This window comes from Taeniopygia guttata, chromosome 1A, assembly GCF_048771995.1.
Source record: "Taeniopygia guttata chromosome 1A, bTaeGut7.mat, whole genome shotgun sequence".
NCBI lineage: Eukaryota > Metazoa > Chordata > Aves > Passeriformes > Estrildidae > Taeniopygia > Taeniopygia guttata.
Window position 1 is genome coordinate 38,210,512 of NC_133025.1, and position 25,369 is coordinate 38,235,880.

The 25,369-nt window shown below is 36.0% G+C and overlaps 1 protein-coding gene across 4 annotated transcripts in view; it reads right to left on the reverse strand.

The window, feature by feature from the left end:
• Positions 1 to 1,881: 1,881 nt before the first annotated feature.
• PPP1R12A (protein phosphatase 1 regulatory subunit 12A) overlaps positions 1,882 to 25,369 on the reverse strand; it is a 111,917-nt gene continuing 88,429 nt past the window's right edge. For 2 of the 4 annotated variants that reach the window (XM_072923111.1, XM_002194669.7), the window contains 10 exons: positions 24,354 to 24,551; positions 24,014 to 24,182; positions 21,783 to 21,901; positions 21,049 to 21,114; positions 17,848 to 17,864; positions 16,559 to 16,700; positions 15,799 to 15,903; positions 14,950 to 14,997; positions 10,406 to 10,456; positions 1,882 to 4,025 (listed from right to left, as the gene is read on the reverse strand). In XM_072923111.1, the coding sequence (XP_072779212.1) occupies positions 3,939 to 4,025; positions 10,406 to 10,456; positions 14,950 to 14,997; positions 15,799 to 15,903; positions 16,559 to 16,700; positions 17,848 to 17,864; positions 21,049 to 21,114; positions 21,783 to 21,901; positions 24,014 to 24,182; positions 24,354 to 24,551 (1,002 nt within the window). In that variant the 3' untranslated portion in view covers positions 1,882 to 3,938. Of the gene's footprint in view, positions 4,026 to 10,405; positions 10,457 to 11,472; positions 11,504 to 14,949; positions 14,998 to 15,798; positions 15,904 to 16,558; positions 16,701 to 17,847; positions 17,865 to 21,048; positions 21,115 to 21,782; positions 21,902 to 24,013; positions 24,183 to 24,353; positions 24,552 to 25,369 lie in introns of all 4 variants that reach the window. The other 2 variants (XM_072923109.1, XM_072923110.1) reach the window with 2 other exon arrangements.

Consider the following 25,369-nt stretch of genomic DNA (forward strand, 5'->3'; position numbering starts at 1 on the left):
GCAGATTTGGCCGCCTCCATTTATACTTCTGTCAGAAGACCACAAGCAGCAAGGCAGAGACAAAAGGGTCCATGTTCCTTTCTTGAGGAGTTGATGTGCTACTGAGATGAGTAATACCTCAAGATGGTCATAAAAAAACCAGTAAAGAGCCAGATGTGGGACGTCAAGACACTTCCAGGATCACCAGATCAAATACAAGTCAATGTAACGATTACTTCATACTCAGTTCAGAAATAAATTAATACCTTTGAACAGTGTTATGAGCCAGCAGAGAGCCATAACTCATAGTGTTGGCTGCACTGGACATTTCTCTGATCAGGAGTTTGGATGAGATAGGGCCTAGCCTTAAACTCTTGACTTGGGGCCAATTTTGTTCTGATGCCACCATGCAAACCATTAATTTTCTGACATGGTCTTCAATTTCCTAGTCTGACATCATGGTGTACTTCTTCCTCACCCCCTGTTCTTTTTTGTGTAGATTTTCTGTCTACCATTATATTTTGGCATTATGCCTTCACTCTTGACTATAAACCTCGTGGTTATGCCATCTAGCAGGGGTATGAGCCTTCTCAGAGTCCATTTGTGTCTGACAGAGGTGAAATAATTAAAATTCCTCCCTCAGCACACAACTCCTAAGGCAGGTATCTTCAGAAACCCAAAAGCATGCTTTTTTCCTTGTCTAAAACGTAAGTAACTACTCTTCCTAGAGTAGAAATGAGAAGACCTTTGTATGGCAACCCGTTTGCCCTTATGGCAGCAGATGAACAGTGGCCAGGAGTACTGGACAGGTAAGATTAATACCAGTTTAATGTTCATGTGAGCACAACCCAAATTTAGCTAGGGCAGTATTTCTAAATGAGTGAATCCCAAGATTCACATTTTGTACTTGGTGCTGAGTAAACAAACACATTGACCTGCACACCGTGAATCATAACTGTGCTTTTGGGAAGATGGCAAGGAAACAGCAGTAAAGCAGTATGTTGTAGGAATTAGGAAGGTTCAGAGGAAATTGTTTATATGGGAGACAACGTGGACAAGAAATGAAATTCCAGCTCCCGAGTTTTTTCTTCTAGGTAACTGCTATTGTTTGGAGCCATGAAGGTCAGGCAGTCCTTACACAGCCATGCTTCCTGCACTCTCCTCCCACTTGAGCGTACTGCGCTCCTTCCTCCTCCCCAGGTTATGGCTCCCTCCACAGCTGGAGCTGGTTCTGGGCAGGCCATTTGCCTCTTCACTCTCCACACCATCTATTTTCATGCCTCTGTATTTGATGTTAATTCTGGACATAGAGATCCCTTTCCACGTTGTGACAAGTCCCCTAAAAACCTAAGTTGTTGGTTTAAATTACCATTTAAGGCATTAGTCATTTAAGGAAGCTTGTCAGAGTCACCAGCCAGCAATAATATACTTCTTATATGCAAACAGTCTCCCAAATAATAAAATAGTCTTCCACGACCCATTCTTCTCTTTGTTGTAGATGGATTTTCTGGGGATGTAATGGATCTTCAACACAATCAGGAACAATAAGACAATGACACAAGTTTAGCAATTGCTTTGCGAGATTAGGTTAATATCATGTAAAAAATGGTTCTCAGATTCTGCACACAGAAAGGTTTATGTAAAATATATAAACATTTGTCCAAGTTGTTACAGATTGCATAAATATGGCATTTTACCGTTGCATTTACAGATGTGCATGTACAATGATGTGCAAATAATCACAATCTGATTACAATCTTTGAAAGGTACTTGAACCTTGCATCCAAGTAACGCAATGAATGAAAAATGCCCACCAAAGAATTTAAATAGCAAACTTATAACATGGTTTAAATTCATAACAAATTTCAACGTCTTATCAGTAAAACTTTCACACATTTAAAATATTTTGTATTCATTTTATTTGTATATGTCAAAATACATTTTTTTTTTCCAAAATAGTGGGTTTTGCAACTAGTTTCATGCAGATACAAGGTCTGCTCAGTACTACCAATAAAATCAATATAGCACAGTAGCCATTCATTTTTTAGATATAAAGAATAAATAACCTAAATATAAAACACTAAAATATTAGAAACACGTATTTAATCATTCACAGGCACCCAAACTTTACCAAATATAATCCAGAATATGTCTAACTGTCTTGTAACAGAACTCAATATGTTGCAGCCATTCAATTCTTTATGTTAGCATAAGACAATGGAAGTCCCTATGGTTCAGACCCACCTCTCATACAGATCAATTACAATAAGATATCTCAAACTATCCGTGTACCTTTAAAATCAAAAATCCTGAGCTTGGTAGTAAGAGCATTACCTTACATCTTCAAAAAACCAATCAACAGAGAGAGGACATCATGTCTTCCTTACCAAAACATATCCCACCCCTGGTAAAGCTAACCCTCCCTCTCCCCCAAGTAGGCAGTAGGACACAACCTTTTTAAATGAAGGGGTACAAATTCACATTTAATATAGTATACAATATAATCAATAATACAATAGCTACTACAAGCTTTACAATGTACAATTTGTATTAATGGCTGATCTGTTCAGTGGTTTTAGGCAATAAACTATGTGCCAATAGGATGTCATATTTTGAATGGTTTAGTGAAAATATAAAAGCTGTTCCTAACAAAAACGATCTTAAGTACTTTTTTGTTTTTAAAGGCCACTGAAATGTATAAAATGGTCTGACATGGTGTTATCAAATTGGATGCCTTCTCACATGGCAACAACAGTGCATATAAACATTATTGTGAGTGTAATGGGTTATGCTTTTCAAATGATTTAGTACATTACTTTGGCTAGCACAACAGTTTTGGACAGCACTCAGATAAATACAGGTATGTGAAATGTAGTGAAGCAGTTATATTTATGCATTTTTTATTATGGTGAACACTATCAAATGAAAAAAAAAAATGGGACAAAAAGATAATAAAGTTTTTATATAGTTTAGACCTTTTGTAAAGATAGGGCTCCATACAATGTACAATGTCTAAATTCTTTATACCATAAAAATTAACGAACTTTGTTAAACACACTATTCTGGATAGCCTAATTTGCATTAACAGACATTTGCAATAGGGAAATATATTCAAGCATGCCACGTGGTGGTCTGAAAAATCAAACCAGTACACATTTATATATACAGCATCACTCAGTACCTGCTCAAATGAATGTGACGATTACAGGATCTAACGTCTTTCACTACAAACTTCTTTTTTTTTCTTTTTTTTTTTTTTAAAGTGACCAATAAAGGCAGAAAACAGGACTCTTAAAATATTTCTAGTTTCAACTGACTTTTAAAGCATTTGTATAGGAAGTAAATGCATATTGCACAAACAGTGAAAGCAAATGTTCCACCAAACATCTCTGTTCCAGGTGGTTGGACAATACAACTCTAGTTAGATAACACAAATTATGTAATTTAAAAGGGTGTGTGGTCTCTGCAAATGGTAAAGCTGTGAAAACACTGTACAAGAAAATCTGGTACACAAAAAATTAGAAGGGAAAAAAAATCCAAACTTAAATCTTTAAGAAAAACTGAGTATTAGGAAAAAAAATGGGAATTGTGGCACAACAAAAACATTATTGAGTAACTGTCGTCTGTGAGAGCTGAAAGCTTTTGTTGATGTAAAGTGTTTATGTACAACTAAGGCTTACTGGTTAAATATCTGAGGCGTATCTGGCCTTGAATACTTTCCTTATTATGCTGTGGCTGTAAACAAGATTTCTCAGTCATTTTATCTTCTCAGCAGCTGCATTTTAACAGAAACAATGATCTCGATACAAAAAAACACACAGGTAAGAGGGTGTTTGGCAGGATATCTGAAAATGACAGTCTCCGAAGGATCTTCCCACACTTCCAGTGACTGCCACACCATGGTCCACTGGAGTTACTCGTGATGTGCAATACTGTAACTTGCTGCTGTAGTAAACCTTTTATTTGGAAAGTTTGCTTATAACTCTGATCAAGGCCCCATTTTCATCTTTTAGCCTCTGGTTGTCTGCCTTCAGGTCTGGTAGCATCTATGAAAAATGAAACATGGTGGTTATTTGTTGTTACACCCCAAGTAAAAGCAACAAGACTAGACAAGGACTGTGAGTCAAAATATTCAGCTTAAGTATCCTGGCAGTACTCACACTTCATATCAGCAGTTCAGAAAAATCTCCCCTTTTAGCATGATACATTTAAGGGTTAGAAATTAGAAGTTTTCATTTGCTTGGACTAGATGCACTAAAACTCAGTGGTGCAGATGACCAGCCTCTGACAAAAGCATTTATAGTAGAATGAGGAAAGTAATGAAATACTTCAAATTCCAAGGGGAAGGAAGGGGGCAGGGGGAAATTAACTACCAACAATTTAAAGAGGCTTTTCTATACTGCATTTGTAGAGTCTCAAAAAACCATGCTGTGGCTAAGCATCTCAACCACTGTGCCCTTGGATGATTTCATCCTCATCAGATACAGTGTGATTCAGCTTGTTAGCTCATCGCATTAATCCTCCAACCACTTCCAAAGTCATGTTGAAGCACACATCCTGTAATTTGAGATCATGTCCCTGAATAGCATAGCTCACACAAGATCAGATCACTGAAACAGATCACAGCAACACCAGGCTACACACTCAAGCAGACAGGTTAGGGAAGGGCAAGATACGTCTGCCAAAGGAGATAGGTGACACACAAGCACAAAAGCTGCAAGGCAGAAGCCAAACGAGGTGAGAGTTGGACTGGATCAGACAGGAAAGGAGGACAAGTCAGGGCACAGAAGTTGGTACTGGGAGAATTCAGTTTCCAGAGAAACCAGAAAATATCTCAGCAGTTCTCTGTACCTACATTCACACACTGATAACAAAGGACCTATCACACTCACAGCTAAATTACACCTATGGGTTCTAGCAGGGGTTTCCCACAGGAGGTAATAGCCTATTCCTGCACAGTGGTCACTCAGTAACCTCAAGTGCAAGTGTATGCAGGAAGTTCAGCTACCAACCTAGGTAACACCTGTTACCCTATTCTTCATTATTTTCTTGGTACTAGATTATTTTCATTTTATTTAAGCAAAATTATACTTTCAATCCCATTATATTCAGAACATTATGGAATGAATGGAACAGAAAGAGCCAGGAAGTTTAAAAATGCAGGGTGAATTAACTGTGCACTAAAGGTTTCATTTCCACATCTCCTGTCCACACTCACTTCACTGAACTGCAGACTCTTTCACAGTGAATCACGATGGTGAACTGAAAATTACTGAAGTTGTAGATCTCTAGTTTATTTCCCTGGAAATATCAAATTATGTGAAAGGAAGTTGACAGGAGATCATAAGAAGAAGAAAGGTGGTCTCTACAATTAGAGTAGTCAAAAATAATTCAGCTATCCTTGATTCCAACTGTTTTATGGATGAGCCTAGGGAAAGCCACCCAAGTTGAGCTCTTTAGAGTCACAGCGAAGCGTCCAAGTGAGAGCTGTGCTCTGAACAAAAAGAGATGTAAAATGCTGATTACTTTCAAAAGGTATGTAAATATGTTTGAAATTGGGCAACATGAGGAATCTTTTTGCAATTGTCAAGCATTATTGTTCAAGTCTAAGCTGTAAAAAATAGCTACTGTTGTCCAAGATACGGGTCATATCCAGATAACATGCATGTGTCTGCAAACAACAGAACAGCCATTTGTTCAGGCAAACCAAACAAAGGCTTTTCTTCCTCCTTTCCATTCTGCTACAGATTTCATACCAAAGGTACTGGGTGAAACCACAACAACCCTCATCTAGCCATGCAGAAGGAATCAAGGAAGTCTGTTTTTGTACTGGTTAAATAGGTACCTTGAGTAGTGTTGTGTGTGCATTCCAATGAAACCTCAAAATAAATCCAGGAATGTCACAGTCCTCTTTCACTTTACTGAGTAGGGAGGGAGCTGCAGCCCATAATGGTTAATTACATAGAGACAGACCCACATAGAGGTAGATTTTCTAGTGAACTACTTTAACAAAATCCACTGTTCAAAATTAGAGCTTTAACATAAGCCAGTACCATTATATATCTCCAAATCTCTGTAGGTAGATTTTAACCCTGATTCAATTAATAGGTAGAATAGGTCTTAAGAAAATATCTTCTCTTTTGTTTGAGTGTGCTAGAGCACAGGGGAAGACTTGTAAGAGACAAAAGGATTATACGACAAGATAAAAAGGCATTGACTTGCACTAGGAGAGGTTTATATTGCATAGTAGGAAAAATTTCTTCATCAAGATGGTTGTCAAGCAAAACTGCTCAGGGAAGTTGTAGAGTCACTATCCCTGACAGCATTTAAAAGATGCGTAGATGTGGCATGCAGGGCATGGTTTAGGGGTGGTTGTGCTGGGGTACTGGTTGGATTTGATGATTTTAGAGGTCTTTTCCAATCTAAATAATTATATGGTTCTGTGAATAGCAGGAGATTCATCGGGAAGGATAAGCACATGTAACCTAAAATACTTACACTTCTCATTTTTACTAATTCCCCACATAATTTAAACAAATTATTATTTAATCTCTTGGGGCAGTGCATTTCTATGGGTACTGAAACTTCTCATAAGGTGACACCATACACTTTTCATGACGAGGGAGGAAAAAAATGCCTTTGTAGTAAATTCAGTAACATACTGCACTTCGAATTCCAATTCGCTTCTCACTAAAATAGCAGAGTATCTTCCTGTGATACGATTCAAATAAAAATGCACTCTTTTTCTGTCTGTAGCATGATTAGCTAGTAACTTTGCAGTATTATCATTTAGCAAATAATGATTCAATAATCATCTGACATATGTGGAGCCATCTCAGATCTGTTAAGTAACAATCATGTCTGTGCTTGCTGGAGGATTTACCAGTTTGTACACACAAAACAACTTGATTAACAAAGATTCCAAAAAGCTTACAAACTGCTGAAGTACCTGTTCTTACTGCTGTTGTTAACCTACCATCATACTACCATGGCTCCCTGCTGGGTTTCCATTGCTTCTCTTTTGCTGGTCAGACTACTCAAGCTCCATAACGACCTGGTACTGAAAACTCTTGCTATGGAGAGGAATACTGAATGGTTTTCTGTGGTTAACACTCCAAATGGCGTACCATGGTTAAATGAATGCCAGTGCTAGCAAAAAAAGACAGTATGGATGTGCAGATGTGGACAGCAGTCATTAGATTAGCTCAGCGGTGTTAAAAAATCACATTGTTTGCTGAGGCTGATGTAAGATAAATAGCCCTAAAGGGACTGCTCTCCTTCCTCATGCAGCAGTGTGCTCCTGCTGCTTTCTGCACAGCTAATTTAATACTGGGGTGAGCTGGATCAAGTACTAGTACGAATAAAGGGATTTGTTTTCAGCCAGGTCAGTGAGCTGACTTCACTTCCTCAGTAAGGGTTAACACAAGGGAACATTGCAGAATGCAGGCCTTGGATCAGGAACACCACATCCTAATGTTAGTCCAATTCCAGAAAGAAACCAATTAAAAGGATAAACCTTTTCATTTCAGGCCTCTTAAAGGGGAAAACCCGAGATCAGATACTGAGCAGAATGCACACACATCACCTTCCTTTCTAAGTGGGAAGGGGGGTAGATGAAAGGAAGCAGTTTAACAAGAGTCACTGTGCAGAAGGCTGGTTCATTTTTTTTAACTGCACATCTTAAAAGCTCACTGTAAACTCCAGCCTAGACACTTGTTATATTTAAGAGGAAAAAAAGCATATAGATTTGGTGTAAAATGAAACCACATTTTATCCTCACGTAAATTTTGAACCTTCCATGGGTTTCTGAAACATCCCTGCAATAACACTAAGCACAACAGACTAGCATTGTTTTCCAAGATGAAACTCAAAACAGTTCATACTTTATCAGAAGGGGTCTGAACCAATCTGACACATTAGGCAGAGTTTGGTTTTGTCTGTGATTTTACAGTTCACGCATTGCAGGACTCTCATCTACGCTGGGATGCCTCTATATATAGCAATATAAATCAATAATCTTAACTATGTGCTAGAACTGCATGTTTTAAATTGTCTATGTAAAAATAAGGATTGGCAAGACTCAAATGGGATCTTAATACTTGGAAACAGTAATCAACTTGAAATTCAAATACATTTCTGAAAAAACAATACTCTGGTCCCCTTTGAAACACCGAAATACACAAATGTAAGAAAAACGGCTGCTAATGCAGCTGTTCAGGAATGCACAGTACTGACACCAGTTCTAAAACACTATTTTTTTTGTTAAGAGTAAACTTTTTTAAACTCTATGCACTTAAACCAAACTGCAGAAAGAAAGCTCAAATCTTAATTTCAATTTGTTAGAAAACTAGAGGCAAATCTATTTAAGCATCTACACAAACATCAAAACAAGACACTGACTTTAGTATATCTTCATGCAAACCCAAATCCTTTCAGTTGTTGCCAAGATTTTAACATGTCAAAGGTCTCCTGGATCCTTGCCAATTTATCTTCAAGGCCAAGCTTCAGTGCTAGCAGGGGCAATACCACACCATACCAGCAGATCTGCAACACCTCTAGCTTGTACACTGGGCACCATGCTTTATCTTTAGCCACACCTCCAGAACCGAGCAGCACTGAGTCAGTTTCTGACACACAAGTGTTAATAGTAAAATTCTGCCCAAGCACAAATTGAATGTCAACACCTGCCTGGCTCAACAAAGGAGAAGGAAGAAATTAAAAGTCCACAGAGCGCAGTTGCCTACAGGACCCTGACAACTTGGCAAGCACTCGAGTCAAGGCCCTATTCTCAGTCACCAGTCGCTCATTTATGTGTTTCAAAGATTGAATCTGCTTTATTTGTTGCAGGTTCTGCAGGAATCAAAAAAATAGGAGTGAAAATGAGAAAAAAACTCACATGTATATTAGATGAGCAGAACTGAAAGAAAACTTAGAAGAGACAGTCCTGTTTAAAGTAAATAAGCTGCTGTGAAAGGAAAGTATCAAACAAGTGGCACATTCTTGAAAAGCAATCTAAGTACCAGTAGTGATTAGTCACAGCTTTCCAAAACAGTTCAGGATGCATTAACAATGAGAGCTATTCCTGGAATTCTTCACTTAACATCCTAATTGCACAGACTGAGTCTCCTATTCAAAACCCTGTACATAATGACACATTTAACATATACTTTTAAACAACTGTGCAACAAACTATGTGAAGAATATTTAATCTTTAATTAAACACTTTCACTTCTTGCTTATTGAAACAAAACTTTTGGAAAAAGCAATATATTTGTATTCTCTATTTTTATCAGAAGCCTAGCTTTCCCTAGAAGCTCACATCCTGTCTTCTACTGTTAGGCAGACAATTATTTTCCTCTATCATAGGTTTTTTTTTTCTGTACTTCTCTTCTGAAGACCCCTCAAGGAATCACAGATGTGTTCTCCCTTACAGCAGACTATCTTGTTCTGAATCCAAGGGAGCCAGAGGCATCACAATTACTCTTTTGCCCGTCAGCTTCAATTACTTTAACAGAACTCGGTGCATGTATTTTAATGAAAAGTATTAATTTAATACTTATTAAATTAATGCCATTTCCAAGCACCAGGGGGAGCCCAAAAGGAAACTTCTTGTTAATCAGTGACAAATATCAAATGTCAAAATAATGGTACTTTCACATTCCACTTAAATTCTATGAGTTTTGTTGACCATGTCCAATGTTTATATGAAAGGACATAACAGAAAATAAACCCACCCAAATTCTCACCCTTAATCAAATCAGAGGGTTTAACAGTAATAAAGACTGGTTAAAAACCCCAAACAAACAGAAATTAAATTTATTTTAAAAAGAACATTGCCTCTGAAATTCATTTTATACATAGTTGAAAAAAAACAGAAATCAATATGTTACGTGTCACTCATTTGTCAACAGCTCGACTCTACCTACTGCATTTTGTTACATAAAACCTGATTCACACTATAGAAACAGATTTTCTTTTGATATTGTAACATGCAATGTACTTAATAAAGAGCATGAGCTAAAGATTGAAACAACATTAAATGCTTAAATATCTATACTATTTTATGCTACCACTATTTAATAACAATGGATTTTAATAATAGTAATTAGTAAATAAAACTTATGAGTATCACATCAAAATTGTAGACTGCAATTCCATCTTGATTAGCTCAAGATATGTTTCACTCTAACCACCTCTGAATGTTTCTTGTTAGCCACGTTATAGAATCCTAGAACTCAGCACCTTCTTCACAATTGTACATCTATGACTGCTTATGCCAGCACCACAGCTTTGCTACAAGCTGTGTGACAGGAGTGACTCTGACATCCAGCTGTAACTTAGTTATTTTCTAGTGAAATTACAGAGACCAGTAATGCTGCCAGACTACATCTCACTGACGTAATAATACACTTTGTTATTTACTTACTTTCAGTTCCTCTTCCATTTCAGATATCCTTCTTTCTAGCGCTCTTCTTTCCTAAATCAGAACATGTGTGTTAATGCTGAACTATACAATGTTTTAAAAATTACAGCTTGTAAATACTGTGGTAACAGTGAAATACTTCAAGTTTCAAAGATCATACAACCAAAAGCATAGTGTGGACAGAAAACTTGTGATGGCAGTGATACACAGAAATTTGGTCAATATGGAATTTTAATATCCAAAGAGGAAGAGATACAGAAATTCATATAAAGTCCTACAAAACATACCCTTTCCTTTTCACTAATTTAGAAAGGTTTTAAGTACAACTTGTTCGGATTTATTTTTCATGAGCTAGGCTTTTGTAAGACCTTAATATCCAAGAAATGCAGAAAATTATCAGAAACCAAGAATATTAGAAGATACAAGCACAAAAGCATAAGTTTTCACAGACAAAGGTAGCTGAAACATCTGTCTCAGCCCAGTGGGATCTGTCCACACTCCGAACTTCAACAGTTGATGAAACTGACATTACAGGATTTAGATCAGTACCAAAGAAATCTAGTTACATGAGATCAACTGCTTCTTGAGAAAATGTTTCTTGAATATTTTCTGCATTTCTTGTATAGTTTAATTTTCCTTTTCTTTCCCTTTTTACCTCAGAAGCAGGAGAAATTGTGCTTTGTATATGAACTTGATTGCCCTGATTATATAACCAAGCCAGCTTATGGAAAGTTAGCTTAGGGTTTTCTATACTACACTGCAGTCTGCAGTGCAGATATGTTTTTATTTTGTTTAAACCTATTTTTCAACACATCTGACAGATGAGCAGCCAATGCAATAGACTTCGGGGTTTATAGCTTGATTGCTTGCTTTCCTGTGTCAGACGATGCAGTGTATCTCATTTAAAAGCAGCTGCAGGTATCAGTACTCTACATTCAATTTTTTTCCAGAGGGTGAGAGGCAAAAGCAACAGATTATTGCGAAGTGGCCATATGCATCTGCATACAACAGTGTTATGCAAACAGCAAGCAGCATTGACTGAGGTGTGTAAAACTTTGGTTAGATCATACCGCCCAGTAGATACTGACTCTTGCCGGACACCTTTCAGATATAAATCATTTGAATTTAGTTTAATCACAGTGCAGTTATACCCCAACATTTTCCCAGTATAGCAAACAACTTTAATTTTTATCAGAGTAATACATATATTACTGCAGTTGTTACTACTTAATGTACTTAACTCCTTCAAATTAAGACTTTTTTTTATAATGACTGTAATGAGCATAAGTACCAGTGAGTTAACGGGATGCAAGTAACTAACAAAAATCCCACTATGTCTTACAATACTTAGAATTTTATCTGTTACTTACTAGTCTTACAGAATACCATATATGATGTGTTCTTATATGAAGCAATATTCAACATTTTTTTCTATTACCAAGAGATGAATGACCAAACAAATGTCAAAATTTCAGGTGTCTAGAAATTCTTAATCCTTTTGAAGTATTTGCTTAACTAGCATGTTGAGCTTGTCTATTAGCAATAAAAATCAATTCAGTAAAATCTTTAACTGACGCATTATACAAAAGAAAGAGATAGACTGGTCTGGGTATAATACACTTTGTAAAACTGTTTTGTTCTTATTATTTGAAGCTATGCTCCTCTTTTTCTTGAACTGCTTACTTCTATGAACCAGTTTGAGGGATGCCAATGAAATAATGCACTGTAGTTTCACTGAGAAGATCTGCCAGTATTACTTGATTATTTCCTGGACTCAAAGAAAGTATTTGAAATCTATGAGGTCTAAAATTTTATGATATACTTCCTCAACTCTGTAAGGGCTATCAAGAAACATTTGTAACTCACAAAAAAAAAAAAGAAAAAATACATGCTAATCTCTCATCTTATAAAATACAATAGCTCAATTGTATTTGTATCAACTAGGAGTCACAGGACTGTGCAGTCAGACTGAGGTACACAGATACTCACATATGAAAAACAGACCCCCACAGAGCTATACAATTTTAGAGAAGTAAAACCAGATGTATATGCCTACATATATTTGTATATTCAATAACACAAAGAAATACACCTCTCCACAATTCAAATTCCCAGATGAAGAATTCCAAATTTGTGAGGAAAAAAAAAACGTTTAAAGGTACCTAGATTTTTCTGAATTTTAATCCAGACTGAAACCCATAAGTTTAAGTTTTGGTTTGAAGTTTTATTACCACGTCATATATAATTCAAAGGGCTATTAGCATATTTGGCAGAGTGACAGGTTGTTAAAGAAGCCCTTATTTTTGCCCATGTATTGCTAGGACCTTGCACATGTGCTCTGATCTCTACCCCCATCCCAATGGAAATAATCCCTTTCTTGCTTTCAAATGAACAATATTCACAATGTATCACCAAGTCATATCATGGAAGCCCACTTCTGAAGGGTGAATTTAAATAAAATTCAAAGCCAGTATTTTCTGAATTTTACTACCGTGCAAATCTAGGCTTAATACATATTCTCATTTTCTTCAGTGAAAAGGTAGCATTCAGCTGGAAAATGTCATAGTCCAAAGATGCCTTCGTCTCTTTCTCTGTTGGCCTTTTATTTCTTACAATTTTTCCTCACTACTTTACTTTTTCCCTCTCCTCTTCTCTATGTAATTTATATTAAAATATTTAGGTTTATATTTTATTTTAGTGAAGTCACATACTTGGAGAAGTATATTTAGAAAAGCTCTACAATTTCTTTTGATTTTTGCATTTTTATTGTTACATTATACATTAGAAAGTTATCTTTAAAATTATTTTTAAATGCTGAATTCAATAAACTTATTTCTAGAGATCAGCTATTGATGACTAGCAGCTGAGAATCCTGCTTCAGTCACATTCAAAGTGAAGCCTCAGATTTAAACAACAAAAAATAACAATCATAAATGTATTCCTCATTTAAATTCCTATCTGAAAATAAGTATGTAATTATAAACAAGATTCAGATGTACAAATTTTGTGTAAATCCTGTTTCAGCTATATAGCACCTAAGTTACATACATATATCACTAAGTTAACTATTTATCCACTAGATTTAATACTAATATGTTTAGGAAAAATAATATTTCTGAAAGATATTTTAGTGTTGGACTGAATGTCTTAAAGTGCAAGAATTTCTAAAAAAGCCAGTTGTTGTAATGCAATGGCCTGTTTTGGGAGAAAACCAAGCAACAATTTAAAACTGAAATTATGTCTATCTATGTAGCACTCCGTGCATTACCTACAAACCCACACATTAATGGATGCAGCTACATTTATTAAATAATTAAATGCCCACTTGTGTGGCCATGCTAGCAAGGAAGAAACCAACTATCTGCTGCTGAAACCTTTCTACTGATGAAATCACTGCCCGCACTAGGATGCCAAAGAAATTAAAGAGAAATACGTTCTAAACAGCAGCAATTAAGTGCAGAGACTATTAAGATAAAGATAATGAAACTTCAGGAAATGCCTGAGAGTATTTCTACATCTCCATGTGCTCGTGTAAAATCTGTTTATATACTGGACAGTATTGTGTAACTAAAACTTGTTTTATATAAATAAAACCTAAAATACTGGAAAATTAATACAAACGGCTAGTGAATATGAAATTTACCAGGGATTAACAAATGTTTACCACATCACTTCTTACTGTCAAAGTCTGATTTTTTTTCCCAGTTTGTCTCTAATGTGTCACTCCAGGATCAAGGGAGAACAAAAGAACACATGGTGTTCAGAGTCAATGAAGGAAGCCAAGACCACCTCAAAATCAATGTAGTTTGCTTTACACTGCTGTGAAACTAAAATTTTACAGGGCTGGATTTTAAATTAGCATGAAATTACAGCCTAAGATTATCATGTGTCCAACTTCTGAAATAATTCCTGTAGTCTATCTCACATATGAATTCACTGCATTACTCTTTCCCACTCAATTTAGGGTATCTCTGACTCTGATGCCCCTCTTCCTGCACTGTTTACTCATTCTTCCACTTTCTCCCTCTACCCCATTATCATATTCCTCTGGAAAAAGCCACAGTGCAAGGAAAGAGGCAGATAAAGATAATTTTATATCATTAGCAGGTTTAAGGTCCCATGTCTGTGAGGCAGAAACAGCTATCTCATTACTGACAATAATTGGTGCCTCTGAAAAGCTCTGAGGAAATTAACTTCTCTGAATCTTGGAAATGTGTTAAAAAATAAGACACAATGAATCTGCTTAACTCTCTGGAATGCCGGCATTGTTTTGGATGAGATGAAACAAGTGGCACATCCCTGGAGGGCAGCAGAGTTTAGAAACTGGTTATCACGAATGAACAGGCAAACTAAAGGCAATTTTTAAGAGTAATTTCCATCTTGCATTCATTGCCACTTTGAAACCTAAAATCCTCAAATCTTCTAAAAAATGCAAATTATAAGAAAGGATTCTGTTCCTACTAAAATATATGCAAACCAAGGGTTGCAAAACAAGCTAAAACAAAGCTTGACCTGGAGTATTTAAAAGTTCTTTGGCAGAAACTTACCCTTTTCTCCATTTCCAAGAGTGATCTGTCAGCAAATCTTTCTTGTCTCTGAAACACAAAATTGATGAAGACATTGATATGTGCTTTGACACAACACAGAAATGAGGAAAAAACCAATTACATATTTTAGTATTCTGTCTGAAGTATGTAATCAAAAACATTTTAGAGTGTGTTCAGGGAAGTAACACTGAAATAAAGAATGAGCTGGATTTATCAAGCACTTCTGTGACCATCTTTGTTATTTAATCACTACACAGCCTTTGGCTAACAGGAAAAACACAGTATTTCTATCTAAAAGCATAACAAAACAGGCATCTTTCTTCACTAACATTTGCAGAGTACACATGAAAGACAGCAAGAGTAGACAAATTTAGACAAATCTAACTCCAGTGTATGTGTCTTGTATAACTGTATGCAGCACTGTTATCTGACAGAAGTTATTGGTAACAGGAATGTATTATTTGCTCTTCATTTCCAAGATAAAGCTATCTAACGAGCCAGGAAGAACTGGCAGGTTATGCCAATTTGCCAGCAGCCCCGATTGTCAGTTTAAATATAAGCTTAACAGTGAAGAAAGTGTTTACTCCTACCCTGCAAAAAAGTTGCATGCAGATACATGCTGGCAAGAACCATTACTAATTAAGCAGGCAGGAAGCAGACACGTTTTGCTCACAGCTGAAGACCAGAATCCTGCACTCTTTTCTCTTTAGAAAGAGAGAAATTCTCCATTCCCATCTTTGGATAAAAAACAAAGCCGATGCTTAGTTAAGAGCAGCCCACAGCTGGGGGTGCTTCTGGTTTATTATTTATATTGTTGGTTAAGTACATGCTTTTCTGCTTTATACAAACCTGAGTGGTCTTCTCCAACTGTAGCTTAAGATCTGTAAGTTCCATGTTGGTGTCATGTAACTGTGCTTTCAGTTTTTCATTTTCAGCTAAAATCTGTTCATAAAGCTAAGAGAAAATATTAGTTTAAAAATCAGATAATAGTGAGATTAGCCAAAAAACTTCAAAAATGTGACCAAACCACAACAAAGTTAACAAATACATTAAGAGCCTAAGAAGTAAAATAAAGATGTTTAAAATTAGCAAGCACAGTAAGGAACTGTTACTAAGTATTTCTAGAAACAAACAGCTTTTTATAGGGAGCACACAACTTACCTTGCACATAATAAAGCCACCTTTTCTTCTTCAGACTTCTCAGATTACCCCACCACAGTAAACATTTCAACAAACTCCTCTTCCATTTTAAAACAAGATCTAAACATATTTTTACCTTATATGTATGTAAGCTGGCAAACACATAATAGAGTCTTCACATATGTATACATCAGTTTTAATGATACTTTTCTTATGATAAATACTATCATTATTTTTTTATTTGACTGTATCTCAGCTCCTCTGCATTTCTCCCTTGCCTTGAAAAGTACAAAAGTCAGAAGCTCTTTCATAATGTATATTATTCCCCACTGTAGTGGTTGCTGTGCTTCTCCATTCAGCTATGTTACATTAAGCAATATTTCAGATGCAATGTGAGACTACTTTCACACAATTTAAGAAAAGCAGTAATGAAACCCTATTTTTCCAGCAGACGTATTGAATCAGATACCTTCTTAAAATCAGGGCTATCATCTTTTTCTAGTCTACTGCAGTATGGTTTTCGATCTTCAAGATAACTCTGTGACCCTGATCGCCCCTGCGCTGAATCGTAACGATCACCTGCAGACATGCTGAGCGATCCCGTATCATATCTGTAAAACAAAAATTCTGATTTTTCTTTGCCTTTGAAGCCAAACTCAGACCCCTGACTGTATCACATGTTTTGACTTTGCTGCTACCCAGCTGAAAACAACCAAATGAAATTATGTATTGTTGTTAGACTACTGTCTTCTAATTTGATGCAAATTTCATTTTGACATTCTCTAGTACTTCAAGATTCTTGGTGAAAATGTTTTCAAATTGCTCCGTCTGCAGAGTAATGCATGCAGAGAAATATTTTAAATGTAATTAAATTATTTAATGCAAGCAAATATTTACATGTCTTAAAATACTTTAAAACTGGCTTAGATAGTTTAATTCTTCTTTATTTATAAAGAAAATTTTTTAAAAAGTGTATTAGTTTAATTGAAGTGTTTTAAAAAACACTAGATGAATGGCCTAGATGAATTTTAAGTTTTATTACAGCAACCAGGATTTCAAAACTATTGGTTGTGACTTCTAGCACTTCAACAGAAACAGGTGATGAAACAAATCTTTAGCAGTTTTTATCCTAATAACTCAATAAAATCCTGTATTAATAAAGTTAAAGAGTAATTTCACACTGTTCACTCTTCACTAATCATGTGTTTGAGCAGCTTTATTGAACAGATTTTCACCAGTCAGAACATAATTAAATTCTATAATTAAAGCTAATGGTCCAAAAAGAAATGATTTTTTAAAAATTAACAATATTTCACCATTTACTTATTTAACAAATCTTAAGGAAATGTGCTTTTCAGAGGCTGTATTTTTCTTGAGGTTACGTAGAAAATTTTCAGTAGGATAGTCTAAAAGAGAGGCAACAAAAACCTCGTCTTCTTTGTAAAAACTGGGTCCATGCTGAAAAAACTGTAGGGCATAGTACTGTGTCCACTATGTTCTGTGAAATGCCCAGCCTGCCTTCAGTGCACTACAAATACGGAGTACAACAGATTCCCCTGCATGGAGTATTCCACTCACACGTGGCAGGACTGTAGCTTCACAATCATACTTCATACAAAACATAAGTGTCATTATAGCCTTTGAAAGCTCAATCCAACCACTGGATTTAAGCTGAATTTGTACAAAAAGAACTTAAAAGTGACAACATGCAGACAGAAAGTGTAAAAATTCTAATTATTTTGTTTAAATTGCACATACCTTGAAAGGCTCTCACTCTGAGGTGGGGAAAGGTAAAAAGAGAGAAAAAGAATGGATTGGTGAATAATTTAATTAAAATATATAACAATCTGTGAACAAATACAACTAAACAGTTATGTCAGATGCACATGCTATCCAGCAGTATGTATTATCTGAACTGTGTCAAGCTTCAATTTTTTTTATGTCAAAATAGAAAAGAAGAAAAAAAGAGAAGAAATATGTGCTAGAATGCACTCAACAAAATATGATTTACAATGACATTAACACAACGCTCTAGAAGTCTGGAGTGCCCTAAACACTGCAGCAGTTATTGCAGCAGTTAGCACATTCTGGGTTTGCTTCCTTGTTATCAAAGACATCTGAAAAGTGTTCCTCATATTCACTGTTCCTTCTTTCTCTTCTTTAACATCAGCTACAATGTTTTGAACGTAATGACTTCAGCTCAAAACAATATGTTAAGATACAGGATCACTGTTTCAACATAGCATGACTTGAAAGAAGTTACTACAGCAACAACATAAGGAAGTACTTATTAGACTTAATTTATATGACAGTAAATTTTGTCCCTGTGGATTCACCTGGAATGAATGACAGTAATATAAAAAATTAAACTGTCTTTAGTTGAGAAGCAAAACTTAATTAAAAGTGATGACTTAAGAGTGAGGGAGTGTCCTCTATGTATTTACATCAGTCATACAAAACTTTTGCCCCTCTGGGTGGTCAATACAGATTCATAATTTTTTACAATTATTATTCCAATCTTGAGTGAAGACATTTCAGTCAAGAAACTCTACTGATGTATCATCACCTGGACATCCTCCAAATGTTATTCACCTAGCAGTGGCTGAAGCCATCCCCATAGGTGGTTTTCTGGAGGGACTGGTGTGGCTTGCTTGGTTTCCTTTTATAGAAGGAAACTCTATTATTCAGTGTGCATAGGTAAACAGCCACATTCTCCACAATACACCAAATTTCCCCTTTTGACACCTTGAAGTGCATTTACTGCACAGAGGATATCAAAGGTACATGCTATAGCCTAACCACTCCTAATAAAACATCATTATTTTCTGTCAAGAGATGAATAATGCTGGGAATTAAGAGCTTTTGTAGAAAAATGGGCAACCTGTTCTGATGTTTCACCATAAAATGATTTGTGTGGGAAAACACTACCAAGATCACCGAGTCCAGCCTTTGACTGAACACCACCAGGACAACTAAACCATAATGCTCTCACATCCGGTTGTTTCTTGAATGCTTCCAGTGATGGTGACTCCACAGTCTCTCTGGGCAGCCTGTTCCAATGCTTATCTACCCCTTGTCAGTGAGAAAATTCTTCCTGATGTCCAACCTGAACCGCCCTGGTTCAGCTTGAAGCCATTTCCTTTTGTCCAGTCCCTTTTACCAGGGAGAAGAGACCAACCCCCACCTGGCTACAGCCTCCTTTCAGGGAGTTGGAGAGAGGTCTCTCCTGAGCCTCCTCTTCTCCAGGCTAAACAACCCCAGCCACTCCTCACAGGACCTGTGCTCCAGACACTTCCCCAGCCTTGTTGCCCTTCCCTGGGCATTGTCCAGCACCTCAATGTCTTTCTTGCAGGCTCAGAACCAGACCCAGGACACAGGACTCGAGGTGGGTCCTCACCAGTGCCAAGTACAGGGACGCAATCCCTGCCCAGCTCCTGCTGGCCACACTATTGCTGATCCAGGCCAGGATGCCATTGGCCTTCTTGGCTGCCTGGGCATGGGCTGGCTGGTGTTCAGCCACTGTCACCAGCATCCCCAGCCACTTTATCCCTTGGGCAGTTTCCAGCCACTCTGTCCCCAGCCTGTAGCATTGCACGGGACTGTTGGGACCCAAGGGTAGGACCCAGTTACTTGGCCTTATTGAACCTCATCCAGTTGGCCTTGGCCTACTGATCCAGCCTGTCCAGACTCCTCTGCAGAGCCTTCCTGCCCTCCAGCAGATCAACACTCCTGCTGAACTTGGTGTTACCTGCAAACTGACTGAGGGTGCCCTAGACCCCCTCAGCCAGGTCATAGATGAAAGTATTGGACAGGACTGGCCCCAATAATGAACCCTGGAGAATTCCACTCCTGATCAGGTGCCAGCTGGATGGAATTCCATTCACCACCACTCTCTGGGCCCAGGCACATAGCAAAAAGTGTACCTGTCCAAGAATTCCTGGTCAGTCAAATCTGTACTTCTCCAACATTCAAGCCCAACACACTCACCCTTCTAATGATATTCATGATTTTGGGGCTGATTTAGCACTATTTCACTGTAATATTATTAATTTTATCAGAAGCACCACACAGCATGTTCTACCAAAATTAATGTCTACAGAATACGATATGAATTTATTACAGACCTAGAGAGATATGTATCACTAGAAGGGGAGGAAACAGGACTATGCAGTTATGTTAATGTGGCACAGAAATAAAAAATACAGCAAATCAAAAAGGCACAGAATGAGTCTCTTAACTAAAATATTTAACAGATGTGTAATGGAAGCTTTTACAAAAAAAGAAATAAATATCACTTGAGTTTTATTCCTAAATAATGAACATGATTCTGTACTGTACTACTCCAGGGTTTAGGTCAAAAGAAATACATTCTTCGTATAGCTCAGCTTATATAAATAATTCTCTTTTAATACCTTTTTATCCCACTGTCAATCACCATTCTGTTTTCAAGAACTTTTCCCATCAAATCAAGCCTATTATACAGTTTTGCACTGACTTTTTATCAAGACCAGTAATACTCATTTAGGATATTCAGAAAACCATTTTGTTCACTGAAAAAAATACATACATTGCACTCTTCAACTTTCTGTGTTTCCTCAAATTCACTTTTCATATTATTTTAAAAAAATACTAATGACAGCACTGGGTTTAATTTTCAAAGCTTTTAATTACTGTGCATAAGTAATTGCCATAATTTATCTGAAAATAACAATGTAGGTGAAATAAAGATTTTGCTGGGTAGAAACTGAATGCTTGCTCCAGTAACCTGCTGCATCATGTCCCTGACCTGTGTGTCAAAAATCGAATCTACATTTTTTGGATGCTAATTCTACACAAACAAAATGGAAATCAACACTGTTAGTTATGGCACTGTTGATATGTAAATTCAACTGTAACAAAGATTTTACAACAAAATATATCTCTTAAAAGTTAATGAACAAATTATCTTTCTTAAATTACCTGAGTTTCTTTCTTATTTGTTCCTTCTTCTGAATCCGATTGGTGATCCTGTTCATTTTCATCACTCTGGTGAAAGAGGTAGGAGAGGAAAAATAATTAAAACTGTTGAAAGCTTAGTAAGATTTTAATGCATTCTACACTTTGAACATGAAAATATAAGCGAAGCAGAATACTCCACAGAGAATACAGAGGATATAGGAAGAAAATTCTCAAACAGGTATGTGTTTTCAGTACCAGAAGGAGATTAAACAGTTTTGCATTTGACACATGAAAACCTGACTTTTACATTATATATGGATCCCATGACAAAAAAAAGGGAAAAGGAATAGTCTGAAACATCAGCTATAACCTTTCTAATCTGACAGCAGTTCTTTAAGTTGCTAAGTACACAGCTATTTGCAATGTGCCAAATAAAGAGTCTCATTTTTTCAGCATTGGTACACATGCAATAGAAAACATTTGTTCAATAATTTATTTATTTTCCTTAGATTATGATTAATTCCTATTAAGTTATGGTTACTACAGTGTTCTAGAATCCTGGTTAGCAGTATCAACTGAAAAAACTTAATTTTGATTCTGCCCCTGAAAGATCAAACCAAAACCAAAGAATATTCAAATTGAAAAGCACAATTTTTTCTAGAACAATGAGTTACATATTGTATTACTCTAAACAATTCTCTATTTTAAGACTACACTACACACATTTCATTTTGTTACAAGTGAAGTTTACTTACATCCTGAGTCCAAAAAGACACTCCTGTAGATCGTCGTTTTTCTCTTGGTCTCCGTCTTTCCCTTATAGACTTAGGCTGTGACTTATCTTCTTCCTTTTCTTCTTCTTTTTTGCCCCCTTCTGTTAATAACAACTTTCTCATTCACTGAATTATGACACAATCTAATTTTCTGAAATACTTCTCAGTCTTTAAAATGGTCACAATAAAATCTTTTTACCTGAAATAAATTAACTGAAGAGCTTCTTACCACATACAGGGTTTGCTGTAACATACACTTCCCAGAACACACAGCTCTAAAATACTGTAAATATTAATTTCACCTCAATCACCTAAATACAATGTCTTAGTTTAACAGTAATACAATACAACTTGGACTTAAAATTCAGTTTTCAAAACTGCCATGTAATAATTGAAACATCTGTGTCAGCAGATGTATAAAGGTACAAAAAAAAAAAAGAGAAGGTAATCCTTTACCATTCTTCATCAAACAAGTTTTTTTGTTGCATACATCAAGGATGCTGTATTAAAAAAAACCCCAGCTTTTACAAATCCTTCTTAAGAGTCCTCCTTTTCATCACAGTCCTCTCCATTTTTGCTCTAAGGAAGAATAAATTGGGACCTCCTAGGTTAGATTATTACTGTATTAGAGATGTCCTTTTCCTTTAAAACAAATGCAATGGCAATTTGAAATAGATGTAACAACTCAGGATTGTGTTTGCTACCCTATATATTTACAAGTAACATGTGAAAACAAAAAACAAAAAACAAACAAAAAAAAAAAAACCAAACCAGCCCAAACCAAAGTTCCTTACTTAATATCATGCAGTTTGTTCAGCTGATGCTCTTTTATTAAATAAAGAAGCCACTTTATTAAATAAAGAAGCCACAAATTGAGTCCAGATAGAAGAATCACTAATCATTAATCACTACCATCACTAGTCTTCAGAGGTAAATAAACAATTTAGAGTGAAGCAAAATTAAATAGGAAAGACGAGAAATACATTTATGGTGAGCATACACCTAATTTCATAAACTAGGGTTTTACCTCTGGGATTTCAGATGGTAGTGTATTTCTCCTCCAAAAGTCATAACTTGAAAAAAAAAGAACCTCTGGTAGCTAATATTTACCAAATGAAAACCTTTTCCATAGAGCAACCTAGAGTGAGTTTCCTAGAGTAAGCATGCGTTATGAAATCATTGTAATCCAAATTTCAGTTCATTTTAGAAAAAGGGAAAAAAATTAGAAAGCATATCCATAAAGCCTAACCCCAGTAACTTCCTCAGAAAATACTGTTCTAGGGAACATGGCAATACTGTTATATAGTTAATAGAGATTTCATCAGTGGATCATTTTATCTGACTCTCTGTAGAACAAAATTATCAATTTCAATCAGTAACCCTACTAAAGTTACTGATCAATAACTTGAATTAAAGTATTTCTATCAAGTCAGCAGTGGCAAGTCCAAGAATAGGAGATCACACTGTATGTTAACAGGCTCCTCACTTGACAGGCAAAGAATCAGGCACAACATCTCTCAGAGTTATAGCAGGTAACTCACATTTGAAATGAAGGCAAAATCTCTGTGACACCAGAGAAGAACATTTTGTGATCTCTGAATCATGCATCTTATCCTCAGTTTAAGATTACATAAACCAGTTAAAGCATGCAGAAGTATGGTTACATCTGAACTGCAATGGGAAACATCCCCTTTAAGGACCTCTCAGGGCTGTATGAGCAGCTGGAAACCTTTTCCAGCTGTTCATACAACCCTGAGAGATCCTTAAAGAAATAAAGCATCATTCCAGTCCTTCAATGTGGAAGGACTGAAAAAAACTCCTAGTTATTTAGCAGTTATTTAATCAAGCAAAATTCCTTTTTAATACATGCAAGTATTCAGACCTTGAAATATAGTATTTTATTATAGTTATTGTGTTAAAGTAGAAATTAAAGCATTGTGTGGATATTTATGGGAATATATTTGAAATTTCTGTGACCCAACAGTGGAAAACAATCACATGGCTGCAAAACACCACCAAATACAGAAAATCTTTTTCCCTCTCTATATGAAAGTTTTGAAATTTCTTACAGAAGATTTGGGCAAGTTACATGCCCAGTGGTCTTACATATCTCACCCCATTCTGAAATACCTCTAGAAATGTAAGCTACTCTTTGTTAACCAAAAGAAAAAAAAAAACCAAAACAAACAACCCTTCATAAACAGTACTCCTACCTCTCTCACTTTCCTTTGTTCCACTCCGAGAATAGGCAGAAGTTATACCTATAAGGCTGTTTGGTCTGTTTAGCTGACTTGAACTTGATAGAGAGCTAGTGGACGTGGAGAGCGAAGAGGTGGATGATGAAGAAGTAGAAGTTGAACTTGGTCTATAGCGATGATACGGCTATTCAACAGAAAAATGTCAGAATTAATTTACCAAGATTAACGAATACAAACCATGGGATATGAAAACATTTAACTATATATTCTTACAGTAGTACCAAAATTAAAATAACATTGTCGGAGTAAAGATTTATATAATTTCTCTACCTAAAGAGACTCATCATGAAAATACCTCCTCAACAGTTCGGGAATATCTTTGTCTATAATCATCATCTTTAGTTTCAGATTCTTTCTTTTCCTCTTGTTTTTCTTTGTCTTGCTTTTCTTTCTCCTCCTTTTCTTTTTCTTCATTTTCCTGTTCTCTGGTTCGTGTGGGACGACTTCGTCCTATAGTTTTTTCAGCTTCTTGAAGATCTGTCAGTGTTACGCCCTGTGAAAACAGCAGTCAGAAAACACCATTTAAATATAACATTAACATTAATGTAGCTGATCACATTACATAAATACTGTAAAGAAAACATTCAACTTAAGAAAATTAAATCTATCTATCAAGAAATAAGTTTTACCTATATATTCTACCTATAAGCTTTCCTCTTGTATGTTGGAACCAACCATCCCTCTGGTACGTGGCAAGTATTTGCTGTAATGTTATCTACCACAGATTCTCTAGCAAGCCAATTTTTAGGTGAATTAGTAGATACAGATTGCAAAGAAGATCCTATAGAAATAATTTAAGAATCCAATAGATGCTTTTAATATGATTGTAAGCATACTAAACATTTCTGAAAGAATCCTAGAAATGTAATACTCATATTTTCAGAAATGTTGATACTTTACAAATTAATTCCTTGCAATTGGATTTTTAGGTCAGCAACACTAGAAAGTCTCTTGCTATTTTTAGGCTAAAAACTAGTTTTGAAATAAGCTCAGAAATCAAAGAATTTTATTAAGACAGCTTTTCTCTACTGTACTTTTCAGCTAATGTATCTTAGAGAGACATTGCTCAAAACACTCTGTAATCTCCTCTTCAAAGCCAACTTAATTGTTTCAAAGTTACTTAATTGCTTTTAGTGTTGATAAAGTTTAATCCAGTAATTCCTGGTAGCTTCTTCACTGTAAGGATTTAGCAATAGTTAGCCTGTAGTCTGACCATCATTCAGGGCTCTGAATTAGTACTATGAAGTAAAAATAAGTCCCATACAATGAAGTAGTATCAAGCAGCACAGATCTCTCTTTTGGAAAGCTAAC